Consider the following 14,800-nt stretch of genomic DNA (forward strand, 5'->3'; position numbering starts at 1 on the left):
CCTTGCCCAATCTCAGTACAATCATACAACCTCACTTCCCCTTTAGACAGTAAGCTGGTACTCGTATTCGTCACTTCCGCTCTGCGAGACCCAAAGGATCATAGCTCTGCGACCAGGCCACATATCAGCAGTGTCCCGACAACGACAAGCTGTAGGATGGCGGACGAGATGAGATACTCACGAGATCATTATGCCTGCGTTCATGGCCACGTTTGCACCTCCATAGTAGATATAACCAGTATAATCGGGTATGATGTATTTGAGAATGAGAACGGTCTAGACGATAAACAAATCCGCAGATCAGTAACTACGTCCTGAAGCTGTTCCACACCTTGTCCCAGTGACAGATGTGAGAAAAGACTAAAATGGAGAAGGCGACTCACCAGACTTCCCGCTAATCCACCTGCCATAAGTGCGACACCTATGAAAAGTACGACTCTAGCTCGCCATGCAGCCGGCCCTTCACCGCCCCATGAATCGCCCGAAAACGCTGCATTGAGGTGAGATTTGTCCAGTAATGAAGTGACGAGGAAACCCACTAGAGACCGGGGATCATGGCAATCATCAGCAAGACTAAGCGGAATGGAAGCCAAAGGGGGAAGGATGCCGAAAATAGAACGTAGGTAGAGCTTGGATGGACTGACAGGTCGAGCAGATTGCAGGAACCCAATCCACGAAGCTCATATGCACTGGGACTACGTCGTGAGGCGCATCTGAGGGCGGTTGAGCATGGGACGAAAGCGTCGCTGCGTCAAAGAGGAGGAAGAAGGACAAGGCGAACTATAAAAGTGGTCAATCGTCAGCGTTAGTGATCTCATACAACGAGAGGATCCAAAGGGAGTCGAGAGGGCAGACGGCAGTGGTGAGAACAGTGAGAAGCAGGAGAAAGGCGGTACCCACCAGTCCACCCGAAAGATAGGTCCCGATGGAACGGGTCTTGGGTCCTACCTCGACATGGGGGAGAGAGAATCGGAATACCCTCCGAGGGTCGTATGTTGCCTATCATATCCATTTCACGCATATCGTTAGCTCGTCTCGCCGCACACTGAACACTTCCCACCCTTGCATCTCACTCACACGAGGGATGGACATGTCTGTGATGGTGATGGTGCGATGTTCTTTGGCTAACAGGACCATGAAATCATTGATATAGATTGATTGACCCAGCAGACGTTCACGAGGGAACTCTATGAGCCGGTTTTTGCAGCTCTATTACGTAATGAAGCATCAAACCCACTCATGTTCATGTTTGCTGTTCTCTCTCTGTGAAATGACCAAAAGTGAGACGCGACTACTTTCATTCCCGCTCTCTCGCTCTCCCTTTCTCTCTTTCTCTCTTTCTCTCTTTCTCTTCCTCACCTGTGTATGTATCAATCGATTCTATCCTAAATCCACAGCATAGCATAGCATAGCATAGCATAGCACAACTTCAGACAGACCACCATTGACGAGATGGGTATCTCGGGCTTGTTGCCGCTACTCAAGGAGATACAGGTCAACGGTCATGTGTCCGAGTTCAAGGGAAAGAGGTGGGTCACGTCGTCTTTGGGTCGACGAATGAAAGCGCGATGAGCTGACGCCGACGATCCACCCGCAGACTGGCCGTAGATGTGAGCTAAAGAATTCATGTGACGACGTCAAATTCCACAGCTGACATCCTCCCGCAGGCCTACGTATGGCTTCATAAAGGCGCGTTCGGATGTGCGGAGGAACTGGTCAAAGGCAAGAAAACCACAAAGTGAGCTGTAAAGCCTTACAGAAGCAGAACATTTCAGCTGATTGGTTCGTTACGAAGATTTGTCGATTATGCCATGCATCGCGTCAGGCTGCTCCGATATAACGGTATCACCCCGTTCATAGTCTTCGATGGTGGTCCACTGCCGGCTAAGAAGGGCACCGAAGTATCACGCGCAAAGTGAGTCGGCGAGAATCTGAAACATTGATTGCCAGAAAGCACAACTGACGACAGTGTAGATCTCGAGCTGAATATATGGACCGCGCGAAAGCTTACGAGTCTCAAGGACGATGGAGAGACGCTCGGGATTGTTATACCAAATGTGTCGATATCACTCCCGAAATGGCGTATCAACTGATCAAGGTCAGCTAAGGCCATGAGACCTCTCTCATTTAATCTTCAGCTGACGTTGTCATCATCGGCAGGCTCTTCGCGCGGAGAATGTCGATTATGTGGTAGCCCCTTATGAGGCCGATGCGCAATTATGTTATCTTGAACGAGAGGGATTTGTCGATGGTATCATAACCGAAGATTCAGATCTCCTCGTCTTCGGTTGCCGACAGGTACGTTCTTAATCGTTCTTCTCGCCTGTGTGCCGTATCCCTTATGTCGTATTCTTTCAGGTGATATTCAAACTCGATGGAAACGGTCACTGCGTATGGATACACCGCGACAAGCTTGCGCACATAAGGGAGTTTCCGATGCACGGATGGACGGATACCCAATTCAGACGAATGGCAGTCAGTCGAACTTTGCGTGACAACGGGCAACGGGCAAAGACCGCAACTGACTCAGTCACATAGATGCTATCTGGGTGCGATTATCTCGACTCCATTCCTGGCATCGGACTCAAGACGGCGCATCGTTTGCTGCGGCGATTTAACACAGTAGAAAGGGTATGTGAAAACCTGGTCAGTCGATATCGGGTGCTCACCTGTATTGCTCAATAGCTTCTTCAGCATGTTCGACTGGAAGGAGCTATGCAGATTCCTCCGACTTATCTCGCCGATTTCGCTCAAGCGGAACTTGCTTTCATTCACCAACGGGTATTTCATCCTCATGAAAAGAGGCTCATCCCACTAAACGATTTCCCTGAAGGCGGCCTGCAAGCGGAAGACGAGAAGTGGATCGGATTGGACTTCGAGGAGCACATAGCTCAAGGTGTTGCAAGAGGTGATCTGCATCCCGAGACGAGGCTGCCAATCGCGGATCAATGGCCAGACTTCAATCCTGTGGCACGAGCGAAACCGCTTACCGAAAGCTCGAAGGCCAACATAATGGTCAGTGCGGGACCAATGGATGCGTTCATCACAAGTGAGTGTCAGCTCAGTTTTGATGTGCATCGGCGCCTGTAGCTGACAATACGTGCAGAAACGAAACGCGCGAAAGCTCTTCCCCGACCTGTAGGCACATTCGGCTCTGGACCCTCACGACTATCACAGCAGCAAGCGATCCCGGAAGGTGCATTTGGTTCTCTGGATGGGCGATTCGGAGAAGGCGAGAATGCTGCCGCAACAACTAGTCAAAAGAGAAAGAGCAAATTCTTCTCAAACCGTTTTCGTCGAGATCCAACCCCGGAGCCACAAGTCGAACTACATTGGGAAAGCAGTGAAATGAACGAATCCGAAGCTGGTCCTTCGCAAAGTCGATCACTCTCGGCTCGTTCCCCCTCCCCCGCTATCTCCTCGATTCGAGCGGAAGACTCGCCGGCCAAGTCAGTTCTGAGTGACGCGCATATCGTCACTTCTCCCGTGGCATCCGCTCTATCAAGTCCTCCTTGTTCGTCACCCGCAGGCATACCCTTCTCCACTCCGAGACGTCAAGCACGAACACGATCTGTCACACCGGACTCGCCCACTGGCGCAACCAACGGCGGATCGGTTTTGATTGCGCCATCATCTCCAAACCTCGACCACACTCAATCCATTCGTTCTTCAGCGGTTTTCACACAGGCTTCGACAAGGAGTGCCAGTCGGTTCGTCTCGAAGCTGACCAGCGTGCTTGTGCCGGGCTCCTCTCCCATCAACTCATTCACCCTGCCTGCCACACTTGCTGATCGCATTGTCCGCAATGCCCGCAAAATCGGACACACTTCCTCAAGCGACTCGATAGAAGAAGAGAAGGTTGTCACGCCGTCTATAGAGTTCGGATTGGGCGGAAAGAAGAGGAAGCGGGTCACGCAAGAGCCCGTGGACGAGGCGATAGACGAAGAACAGCAGGAGAGAGAGGACAGGGCGAGAATTGTGGCAGAAGGTTGGAAAGCGAAATATGCCTTCGGGTCGCAAGCTGTGAGCTAGCTGTGGCTGTAGCAGTGTGGATTTTCACTGACATGCTATGTCGCCTAGTCCTCATCGCCGTTGTCAACACCACAGGACAAATTCAGTGTCAAGCGCACTCTGTCCGAACCCATGCCGAAACAAATGCACACAGAAACCCCCAAGCCGAAAGCGATGAAGAGAGCTTCGTTGCCAATCTCTAGGCAAGCGCCTCGCGTCCTTGCCAGTAGGCCGATCAACGTGCCTGTAGATATGCAAGACCGGACACCTGTTCCCAGAACCCCAAAATACACAAAGGCGAGGCCCGAGGAAGCGGCAAACGAGAACGGAAACATCGAAGTCGACCGAATCATGTCGCCCAGCCCCAGTCCGGAGCCTGAGGCAAAGCGAGCTATATCGTCTGGTATGGGAGGGGATGTTACGCCGAAATACCGGACTGCCAGTGCCGATGTCAGCTGGGCGAAGTTGCAGAAGTTCAAATTCACTGGCAAGGTGTCGATGAAGAAGGGGGGTTCCCGTTTGTAGTGTGCAGATTTTATGTTTGTATCTCTGTCTTTTCTTGTATCGTTTCACTGCACGATTCTGCTCATAGCTCAGTTTTGCCAGGGCTACTGCCTATCATACTCACCTTGTCATATCATCATACCTCATGCATATCTCATAAACCGACGGGAATGGGAATCGCTCAGCGGTACAGGTGAGGGAGATCCTCGCCTTTCGGAGATATCGGGATGATGTCCGCGGCATCGAGTGAAAGCTATTCCGGTCAAAAGATGTCATAACACAAAGATGCGTCGATGGTCATTCGTCTCATTAAACTGCCTTGTATTGGGACAACAACATCATCCTGACTTTCAGCAACGACAACAGAACGAAAGTCCTCTTCAATCACGATGCGACCTACACTGTCACTCCGAGCTACGCACTACAAACCCATGATTCACTTCGTGGGCAAACGATCGAACGTTCCTCATGGTGAGTGTGGGTCTGGGTCTGGGTCTGGGTCTGGGTCTGGATCGGGTCTTGTTATGGGCGTGAAAGGTCGCATGTAGGGGGGGCAATCGGAGTTCGAGTCTTCTCTCTCCATGAACCATGAGAACCAGGTGTCGGTTCGAAGACTGGCAAGAACGGTCGAATGTTGGAACAGGCTTCGGAATCCCTTTGGTCATTCCTGCGGATACCGTCCTCCTCTTCTCTTCGTGCTGTGATGTTCGAGCTTCCCTGCATTCGCGACCTGGCGCCGGGTTGTCATCCCTGCGATGAATTCGTGACCTCGACTAGGTCTTGTTGTGCTATATCATATTGGTGGCTTGCACATCATTCTCCCTCCCTCCATCGCTCTACATTCATGTCTTCACTCCACCTTTCTCTCTCTCTCCCAATTCGATACTCACCCTCACCCTCACGCTCCCTCTCCTTCATCCTATCATCCTGTCATGCGCTGTAATCATCCCTCGAATCTGCTCCCTTCTGTTCTCTCACTCTTCCAACTCGCTAACCCATCATCTCATCTCCCCCGTATGCATGCAGCCCCACACGCACCCGCCCCACACCCCTGTTCCCCTCCCGAAATCACCGAAAACTTCCAATCCTTCCTCGCCAAACTACAATCCTCCTCTGCCGGTCCTTCCAACCCTTCCTCCAACCCCAAAGCTCAGACAAGCGCCGAATCGGCCCAAGGCCAAGTGATCAAGGACGGGGCGAGCACGCCAGGATCAAATCCTTCCAACGGTGGAAATGCAAGTACCAGTGCCAGCGGGAGTAGCGGAGGAAGTGGAAGTGGAGGAGGTGGATCTGGGAAACCCGTTGATTTTGAGAATTTCTGGGAAGCACCCAAATATCTTTGGACGCCAAAGGAGGTCACAGAGAGTGAGATTGAGGCTGTCATGGTGGGTAGTCTATCTCGTCATTTTCTTTCTTTCTCAAGTCATCTGCTAGGAAAAGGGATCCGCATTTAGCTAGTCGCTGATCATCCATCCCCCCCTTCGCAGAGCGGCGGTGCGACCGACATTCGATCAGGGCCATGAACATGTAGTTGTTGACTCCGGATGACTTTTGTGACCTTACTGTCTCTCGACTTCCCAACCAGCATTGGATGCTTAACATTCCCACGAAGCAGTGCAATATGATGCATTGTCCAATGTCTCATGGCTTCTTTGATCTAATTACTCCCTCTTGGAATACTTGTGCACACATTCCAGGAACCAACCCATGTCTTCTGGCTTGACATTCGGCGTGATTCCGTGACCCAGATTCGCAATCCATCCACCTCCAGCCTGCAACCATCTCTTACTTGCCCTTTCGACTTCCCTTTCAATCCCTTCTTTACCACCATACAGGACTGTCGGATCGAAATTACCTTGGAGGTTGACCTTTTTGCCGACAATCGAGCGGACCTCAACAGGGTCGACGGTCCAGTCCAGACCGAGCGTGTCGTATCCCGTCACGGCGGGATCGGCGAGGAGAGAGAAGGTAGATGGGGCATTGGCACCTTTGGCGAAAAGGGTGATTGCGACGCCGGGATGGCCGAGCGATTCGAGGCAGTATCGCACTTTGTGTGAGATGTGATGGAGAGCGGGAAGAGCAAAGGTCTTGAATTGGTAAGGTGTGAGTTCACCAGCCCATGAGTCGAACACTTGAAGCATCTGTACAGCAAAGGATAAATCAGATAGGTCATTAGTCTTCCATTCAGACGGCAGAGTTAGAGACACCCACCTGAGCACCGGCGAGGACTTGTCCCACTAAAAGATCCGCACAGACGTCCGCGATTCTCCTGAGTAAAGCCTTACTCTCCTCTGGATACTTGTACAACCAGCTTTTACTCTTCTCGAACGTCTTACTCCCTCCACCCTCACACATATAGGCCATTAGCGTCCAAGGCGCACCACAGAATCCTATCAGGGGGACTCTTCCATCCAACCCTTTTCTCGTCATAGTGATAGCTTCGAAGAGATATCCCAGTTCCTTCTGGACATCGACGTCTTGACGTAGTTTCCTGAAATCGGCAGGAGTGACGAGTGGATCGGGAAGGACAGGTCCTCGGAGAGGTTCCATCAGGACCTCCATGCCCATCGCTTGGGGGACGACGAGGATATCACAGAAGATGATCGAGGCGTCGAGGTTCGGGTATCGATCGATGGGCTGTAAGGTGAGTTTCGAGGCTAGCGATGGGGTCTGACAACACTCGAAGAACGAGTGGTCTTTTCGGACTGCCATGAATTCTGGTAATGAAGAAACCCGTCAGGACCGATCAAATCATATATAGATAGCTCTTGAAATGGCATGAAGAATGAAAATGCGTGAAGCAAGAAGCTGCCATACAATCTACGCTTGACCACAATCGGTAGATATCTCCCTCGGATCCGCTTGCATCTTATCAGACTGCCATTGATCCTTGATGAAGAGCAACGACCCACTCACCAGGCAGATACCTGCCTGCCTGCCTCATGACCCAGACGGGCGCTCGTTCCGTCTCTTCCCCCTTTGCTGCTCTCAACAGCAGGTCATTCTTGAGAGGAGGGAAGTCGATATCCTTCCATGTGGAGGACAGAGACAGTTTTGGGATAGTGTATTGTGTCATTATGTGTGTGCTGAAGGAGACGGGGAGACGGTGCAAGGTGTATATGATGTATACAAAACAGACGAATGAATGAATGAAATCGGACCAGAGAAACGTCGGAGAGCGATCAATCGTGAATGACGGACGGAGAGTGGATTCAACTCCGAAAAAAAACCCATCCCCCAGCAAAAGTTGATTCTCCCTTGTCCCTTGTAAAAGACCTTTCAACTTTTGACCGTCATCACTATACTGACTTGCCAACACCCTGTCACACATCTCAGACCAAAGTCACCACCTACGAGAGTCGATTCACCACCAGACTATCGTACTGTGACACACTCAACATGGTCCAAGCAAAGACCAAAAGACGAGCTCGAGCTTCCGAGCCTCAACCGTCCGTTCATATCGATGCGGTTCACGATTGGGAGAAGGACGACGAAGAGCTCGAGCTGGAAGAAGCGCTCTTTGGACATAGCAAGAAGCGGGTCAAGGCGGCTCATGCGAATGGCAATTTCGCGGTTGACGAAGATGGAGATCAGGAGGGAATGAGCGATTTGGACGATAACGAGGTGAGCTTAAATGATCCATGATCCCCCCAGTGGAAGCTAATATCAAGAGGGTGCTTGCCGGATAGCTGTTCACTGTCGACGCTCCTATCGCACCTCAGTATCAGTTGGATCTTGACGGTGAAGACTCCGACGCCGAGTCTTCTTCTTCTTCTTCTTCTTCTTCATCTTCTTCCACCGCCTCCGGACCAGCAGTCAACGAGTTCCGAGCTTTCTCACCTTCCGCTGAAGGGGGCCCGACAGATCTCGAACCCACTTCCGAGATTGAGGATGAGGATAACCTCGGAGGCTTACAAGAAGAGACAGGCAAGAACGCACCTTCCATAACTCTTCCGGAGGATCTGGTTGATCTTGAAGTGGAAGCGGAAAGAGAGAAAGACGCAGAGGCTGATAGGAAGGGGAAGGGCAAAGTGCAAGTTTGGAATGATCCTGCAGACGATTTGGTCGGAGTCGACATGAGTGAGAATAGACGGTTGAGGAAATTGGATAGAGGGAAGAAGGGCAAGAAGGCAGAGGGCGAGGCGATTGACGGGAAGGAGTTGCAAGAGAGATTGAGAGAGCAGTGAGTATTTCCAGGAGCCTCTGGGCGGTTGCGCTGCCTAGGTGTATCAGCATATTCGACATCTGCTCACTCGGAGTAAATCAGGTTCGAGCGACTTCACCCACCGCCTGCATGGGCTAAGAATCGAACGGTCGTCGGGACGCCATCCCTCTCATCCCTTCTCTCGTCAACGAAGTCCTTTATCGCCAGTTCGGCGATCGGCAAAACTCGTGCTCCTCTGCCTCAAGGTAATATAGACCTCCAACGTATGCGGAATGCGAACCAGCAGAATCCGACGGTGGGCAAAAGAGAAGCTGCGAACTCTGGTGGCGGTGTGGTCGACTTTGCTTGGCACCCTGCTAAGAGCGTTGGTGTCATGGCTGTTGCCGGAGGCGATAGACGGGTGCGATTCTTCAATGTGGGTGTTGATCACCACTAGGTCTGAATCTCGGAGAGAAGCAGGGCTGATCGTCTTACCGGGTTTCAGATTGACGGACACACAAACCCGACGCTCATGACCCTTCACATCCCTGCTCTGCCTATCTCTCGCTCCACTTTCCACCCTTCCGGTTCGTCTCTGTTGATAGTCGGAAACCGACCGTTCTACTATACCTATGATCTCGCCTCTCAACGTTGTCTCCGATCTCCGCGAAATCTCTTCGGTTCCCAAGAGACCCCATCCACCCCGAACTCATTACATCGTCATTCATTCTCACCTGATGGATCTCTGCTAGCAGTAGCTGGACGACGGGGAGCTGTCTCGATCCTCGATTGGTCCTCCGGCGCAGGAGCTGTCGTGGCAGAATTGAGATCGGGTAGAGGTGGTAGTGTAGCAGATCTCGGATGGAGCACGGACGGGAAAGAGCTCAACGTCCTTGGAGGAAGAGATGGGGGCGAAGTCGAGGTTTGGGATGTGGGAGAGAGGAAGATCGGGAGAAGATGGAAGGACGATAGGGCCCTGGGAGGGACAATTCTGAGATCAAGTCAGGATGGGACGTACACTGCGGTCGGGTGAGTGGGGTTTAAACGTATCCCCAATCCTCGGAGAGCGGACAACCAGTCGTCGACCGTCGATGAAGTGCTAAGCTGATCGCTCTCTTGGGTTTTAGCTCAACGACCGGTATAGTCAATCTCTACTCATCGTCATCTCTCACGACCAGCTCGTCCAAACTTGTTGAGCTCGCGCCCGAACCCCTCAAAAGCTTGGAACATCTCACCATGCCCATCGCGTCGATGGCTTTCCACCCATCGTCCGAACTTCTCGTGACCGCCAGTACGGGTCGAAAAGACCTGTTGAAGCTCGTGAGTGTTCTGCTTCCTCCCCCTTGGACCAAGACCTTTTCAGATGTCCAACGCGCTTATCGACGCTGATACGGCCGGATTGCAGTACCACCTCCCATCTGGAACTGCATTCTCGAATTGGCCAACACCTACCACACCTCTCGGTAGAGTCACCACCACCGGATTTTCAACGTCGGGCGAGTATCTGGCTGTTGGAAATCAAAGAGGGGCGGTACTGTTGTGGTCATTGAGACATTATACATGATCACATTTGTTCAATTCTGTGTAGTGAGCAGAGTGATACGAGCGTTGAGCATAGTGGATATCGATGCATGTATTTGTTTCCAGCGATACTTTGTGGCAGTCGTCTGATGTGGGTCATCATCAATATCTCGTGACACCATCTTGTTGTGTTGCAAAGACGCTTCAAGCGCCTTGATACTCCCACTAGGACGGACAAGTGCATGCAATCTGACAATGGATGTTAGTACGGTGCAGTGATATATCAAAACGTATATATATTTTTAAATGGGATTGTAGCAGTCATGAAAGTGGTAGGAAGGGGAATTGATTGTTATTCACGTCGAATCCATCATCAATCAGTGTCAACATCATCTCCGTCAAAAAAATATCTTTCGAAACAAATGTCCATCAATCCCGATCTCACATGCAAGCAGGTCTGCCGAACGGCAAGTGATCTATCAGAGTACAGCTGAGAACACCATCATGCCCGCGACGACAAGACCGCCAAGTCCGAGCTCCAATCGACCTGCTCCTGACGACCTGGCAGAAGTAGTCGCAGCGGCAGCAGCGGCCGAGGCTGAAGTTGATGAGGCGGACAGGGACATGGACGCCCAAGTCGATGCTGAGGCTGAGGCGGATGTAGAAGCTGCCGCAGAGTCGGTGGATGATGATGCGGAAGCACTGAACACGTCGGCAGAGGCTGAGGCGGATGGTGAGACGGCTGCAGAGGGAGCAGTCGATGAGGTGGTGTTGGATGATGATACGGCGGACAGAAGGGTTCCGGTACCTGTGATTGTGAGACGTCAGTCTATGGCTCATAGTGCGGGAATTAGACAGATGGGACGGACAGCAAGGTCGAAGGGAGGAGCGAAGGCAGACCTAAGAGGGATATAGGGAAGTAGACTCACCCCATTGAACGGTAGTACCGCTGTAGACTGTTGAGTTGGTAGGATCAGTGACGGACCCATCAGTGCCCGCAATCTGTCACAACGTCATTGTCAGCGCTGCACCACTCGACAGTTTTGGCGGGACTCACGGTGAATCGGGTCGTCCAAGTGAGGGCAGTAGCATTGCCTCCATTAGAGCTAAACCAGAGGGACAGAAATCAGCACGGACCGTGAAGTGATTCGAGCACTGTAACGCACAACTGCAAGAAGTAGATCTTGGAGTAGGGAGTCACATCGGGAGCCGCGAAAGAGTATGAAGTGGCCGTGGTGCCGTCGATACCAGAAACGACGGTAGCGAGAGGGACCATCTATAGGTGGCGAAGGTGAGTTAGCACTGGCTCAATCCATCAATCTTTCTTCCGAAATGGACCACAGCGAACACAGGTAGCCCAGCCCATATTGAAACGTAGCAGTATGACCATGGCATTCTATAACCAAACAGTCCCCTAGCTATCCCGCTCGCTGCTCTGACCCAGACCCGGACGTAGAAGATGAGAAGCAGCAGCAACCCACGTTGAAGTTGTCACCCGTCATCAACTGGATTTCCACATTGTTCCACCCATCGGTCGTGTCGGCCGTCCAAAGCGCATTGATCTGTTGGCCGACTCTGACGACGGTCGCTCCGTCAGGCGAAGTGGGCGTGACGATGGCATTGACAACGGAGGATGTGAGGGAGAGGAGGGCGGTGAGAGTGGTGAGTTTGGTGAACATCTTGGAGGTTGAAGGGTCTTGGTGTTTTTCTCTTTCCAAGGGTTTGCGATGGACAGGGCGAATTAGCGAGTGGTGATCGAGAGTCAACGGTGTGAAAATGAATGACTATGAGTGAGATTGATTGATTGATCGATCGATCGGTTGAATGAATGAATGACTCTGATGTATATGATATGAGATGCGAAAGCTTGAGACGAACAGAGAAGAGAAGAAGAACAAGTGAAGGGATGCAGTGAGGGATAACGGAGTTGGGGGGTTGGAGATGCAAAAACAACGGTAAACGGGAGACGGACCTTGATGGACAAGCCCAGCCCTGAAACGCACCGAGGGAGAGAAGAGTAACAGAGCTGTGCCAAACATCCCCTGACGTATCTGCCATTGCTCCTTTGCGTCGTCCCAGCCTTGCAACAGATGTATTCCATCACCGAGTACTACGTATACATACGACAACGGCATCCATCCTCTGAGAAGATCTCGTCATGTATGCGTTACAGTAGTGGACCCCCCTACCCCCAAGAATCCGAGAAAAAATCACGCGCGATCCAGAAACCAAGAAACAAGAAAACAAAAGTGCCAAACAGCGCGTGTTTTTTCAGGGCTCGATCCGTACGTTCACCGTACGCACAATCACCATATGGCCCATTTGTAGCTTTCATTGCATGGATATTGCTTGTTCTTCTCGATATATCATCATTTCTGACGTATGCATACTCGCTCCTTCTTACCACACCTATATGACACTTATCCACCACGATTCACCGGACAATTCCTCACGATGATCGCCACCTAATCATCTCTCGCCCATTTGCTCCTGCCTAGGGCTCCCTCCACTTTCTTTCCCTTACTCCCTTCCTCCTCGTCGTCAACCGTGAATCTGCCTCTGCCCTTCTTCACCACCCCTCTTTCCCTCCTAGGTGAAGCGCTCTTGCTTCTACTAGGACTTGGACTGGGTCTTCGTCGTTTTGGGGGAAGACTTCGACTATCGCTCCTGCTTCTCGATCGTCTTGGTGGCAATCTCCTTCGAGGAGGCGTGACCGTTGGTGATCTAGACCTGGAAACTGATCTGGACCGACTCTTGGATCGACCCGGGCTAGCGGTCCTGGGATCGCTCGGCGTAGGCGTTCTTGACCTTGAACGGGGTCGGCCTCGACCCCTGACCGCTGCACGAGGCGGAGGCGAAGACGAGGGCGACCGAGAGTCCGGGCTGTCCCTTCTCTTCTTCAGTGGAGGCGTGTCGTCCCTTCCCCTTCCACCACGCTCTTCAGAAGGTGCCCGACGCGTTCTCAGTGGAGGCGTGATGCTCCTGTCCTTTCTTCTCGGACTGGGTGATCTCCGTCTGGGACTAGGAGATCTCCTGCGCCTTGTCGGAGGGGATGGACTTCTTCGACGGGGACTAGGTGATCGTCGTCGATATCCACCTCCTCGGACAGGTGGAGGACTTCTACTCCGACTTCTGGGTCGGTCTCCTCCTCGGCCACCATATCCTCCTCGTGCTCCGTAACCGTTATCCCTCTCTCGAGGTTGATCGAAGTCGCCACGTCGGGGTGGAGGGCGATTACGATAACCACCGTCTCTATCCTGGGGTCGATAGTTGTCGTCTCTGTTTCGTGGGGGTGGTGATCGTCGCCCATACTGTTGTCGGTCAGGTGGACCACCGGGCCGAGACGGAAGACCGTTACCATCCTAAGATCGACATATGTTAGCTACAGCTTTTGGCGCGCGATTCTTGACTTGCTCGGGTAGTGTTAGATGAGGTACTGACGCGTCGCCTGTCGAAGGAGTCAGAGGCCTGAGGTCTGCCTTGATTCCTCGCCATCATGCTGTCCTGCATCTTCTTGTCCTCAGCTTGCTTTGCTTGTAACTCGGCCTTCTTCGCCTCAATGAACTGCCATACATAGATGTGTCAGCTCCTGCTATATAGTCACGAGGAGGACCGTCAGTATAGCAGCTCACCTCCGCTGGGACACCTCCTACGGTCGATTGAGCGGATAGAAGGAGTTTCCATAACGCATCCATGAATGCTGCAGCGCCATGTTTGTCCATGAAGCCGACCAGAGACACCTGCATCTTTCGAGGGTCGGGCGTCTATCACAAAGCGCCGTATCAGCATATTGGTTGAATACAAGCCTGTAGCTTTATGAGAGCCATTTTGTCGCGCCAGTCTCTGTAACCATGATGAAAATCACAAGATTGAAGCGAAAGATGTATCAGTAACTCACAGGATTCTCCTTGTCTTCCAGCATGCCAAAGACGTATTCGACCACCACATCGTCCTCGATCTTGATCAATTCCGTGACCTTTTGCGCTATCCATCCTCGCATGACCGACAAGTTGACTTTGCGAAGATCCACCTGTTGGAAGAGAGAAAGGTCGGGCTCAATGTCAGCTGGTGGAACCTTCCCAAAGGGCGGAGAAGCTAGCTGACCTTTTCGGAGAAGTGCTTGGGGAATTTCGTAGCTTTGATGGAAGCTGCTTCCTTATCTTTGAATCTCTGCAAGCGGACGAGGCATGAGTGGGGGGCCAGAGAGCGATAAAGCAAGGGAAAGGGGGACAGACCGTATCTTGAGAGGCATTGCTGCCTCGCATACCTGTGAACACGTGCCGTCAGCGTCAGCGTCACGACGGTCAGGATACACAACGCAGTACAACTCACCAGCATCAGCCATTTTGTACGATGTCTACTCTGTGATAAAGAGTCGCACTGAGGCATAGATGAACTGTGATGGAAGTAACGGGTCGACGATGGAGGAAGGAGTCATATTCTTGGGTTATCAGGTACAATCTTACCCAAGTATCAATTCATATATTATCAGGCTCATTGTCCAGGTTACGATTTCTAGGCGGAGGCATGTCCACCGGTTCACAAATCCATCAACATACAAACCGTGCAATCTCCTACAGGTGTTCATTCTTCTTCCAGGGTACCCATCATAGCCTTCGT

At 51.9% G+C, this 14,800-nt stretch overlaps 7 protein-coding genes across 7 annotated transcripts; 3 read left to right on the plus strand and 4 right to left on the minus strand.

The window, feature by feature from the left end:
- Positions 1–42: 42 nt before the first annotated feature.
- Positions 43–1,092, minus strand: IAR55_000623 (uncharacterized protein; the record flags this gene model as incomplete). Its single annotated transcript, XM_066943757.1, has 6 exons — positions 43–106; positions 182–276; positions 384–538; positions 645–780; positions 901–999; positions 1,078–1,092. 6 exons carry the CDS (start codon positions 1,090–1,092, stop codon positions 43–45), a joined length of 564 nt encoding a protein of 187 aa, XP_066806299.1.
- A 360-nt stretch (positions 1,093–1,452) lies between these two features.
- Positions 1,453–4,536, plus strand: IAR55_000624 (uncharacterized protein; the record flags this gene model as incomplete). The annotated part of the gene is made up of 11 exons (XM_066943758.1): positions 1,453–1,529; positions 1,598–1,610; positions 1,668–1,738; positions 1,796–1,915; positions 1,975–2,098; positions 2,161–2,298; positions 2,359–2,475; positions 2,539–2,631; positions 2,686–3,049; positions 3,107–4,023; positions 4,081–4,536. 11 exons carry the CDS (start codon positions 1,453–1,455, stop codon positions 4,534–4,536), a joined length of 2,490 nt encoding a protein of 829 aa, XP_066806300.1.
- Positions 4,537–4,904: 368 nt separating this feature from the next.
- IAR55_000625 (uncharacterized protein) lies at positions 4,905–6,038 on the plus strand (the record flags this gene model as incomplete). Its single annotated transcript, XM_066943759.1, has 3 exons — positions 4,905–4,986; positions 5,542–5,900; positions 6,003–6,038. 3 exons carry the CDS (start codon positions 4,905–4,907, stop codon positions 6,036–6,038), a joined length of 477 nt encoding a protein of 158 aa, XP_066806301.1.
- Positions 6,039–6,176: 138 nt separating this feature from the next.
- On the minus strand, positions 6,177–7,591 carry IAR55_000626 (uroporphyrinogen decarboxylase; the record flags this gene model as incomplete). Its single annotated transcript, XM_066943760.1, has 3 exons — positions 6,177–6,656; positions 6,727–7,232; positions 7,432–7,591. The coding sequence occupies 3 exons, from the start codon at positions 7,589–7,591 to the stop codon at positions 6,177–6,179; spliced, it is 1,146 nt and encodes a 381-aa protein (XP_066806302.1).
- Positions 7,592–7,914: 323 nt separating this feature from the next.
- IAR55_000627 (uncharacterized protein) lies at positions 7,915–10,223 on the plus strand (the record flags this gene model as incomplete). Its single annotated transcript, XM_066943761.1, has 6 exons — positions 7,915–8,139; positions 8,205–8,698; positions 8,783–9,095; positions 9,165–9,688; positions 9,787–9,979; positions 10,065–10,223. The coding sequence occupies 6 exons, from the start codon at positions 7,915–7,917 to the stop codon at positions 10,221–10,223; spliced, it is 1,908 nt and encodes a 635-aa protein (XP_066806303.1).
- Positions 10,224–10,659: 436 nt separating this feature from the next.
- Positions 10,660–11,859, minus strand: IAR55_000628 (uncharacterized protein; the record flags this gene model as incomplete). Its single annotated transcript, XM_066943762.1, has 5 exons — positions 10,660–10,988; positions 11,110–11,182; positions 11,238–11,286; positions 11,347–11,456; positions 11,662–11,859. 5 exons carry the CDS (start codon positions 11,857–11,859, stop codon positions 10,660–10,662), a joined length of 759 nt encoding a protein of 252 aa, XP_066806304.1.
- A 786-nt stretch (positions 11,860–12,645) lies between these two features.
- IAR55_000629 (uncharacterized protein) lies at positions 12,646–14,525 on the minus strand (the record flags this gene model as incomplete). The annotated part of the gene is made up of 7 exons (XM_066943763.1): positions 12,646–13,542; positions 13,622–13,744; positions 13,813–13,944; positions 14,079–14,210; positions 14,285–14,350; positions 14,416–14,447; positions 14,513–14,525. 7 exons carry the CDS (start codon positions 14,523–14,525, stop codon positions 12,646–12,648), a joined length of 1,395 nt encoding a protein of 464 aa, XP_066806305.1.
- Between the last annotated feature and the right edge of the window lie 275 nt (positions 14,526–14,800).

The sequence above is a fragment of the Kwoniella newhampshirensis genome, chromosome 1 (genome assembly GCF_039105145.1).
Source record: "Kwoniella newhampshirensis strain CBS 13917 chromosome 1, whole genome shotgun sequence".
NCBI lineage: Eukaryota > Fungi > Basidiomycota > Tremellomycetes > Tremellales > Cryptococcaceae > Kwoniella > Kwoniella newhampshirensis.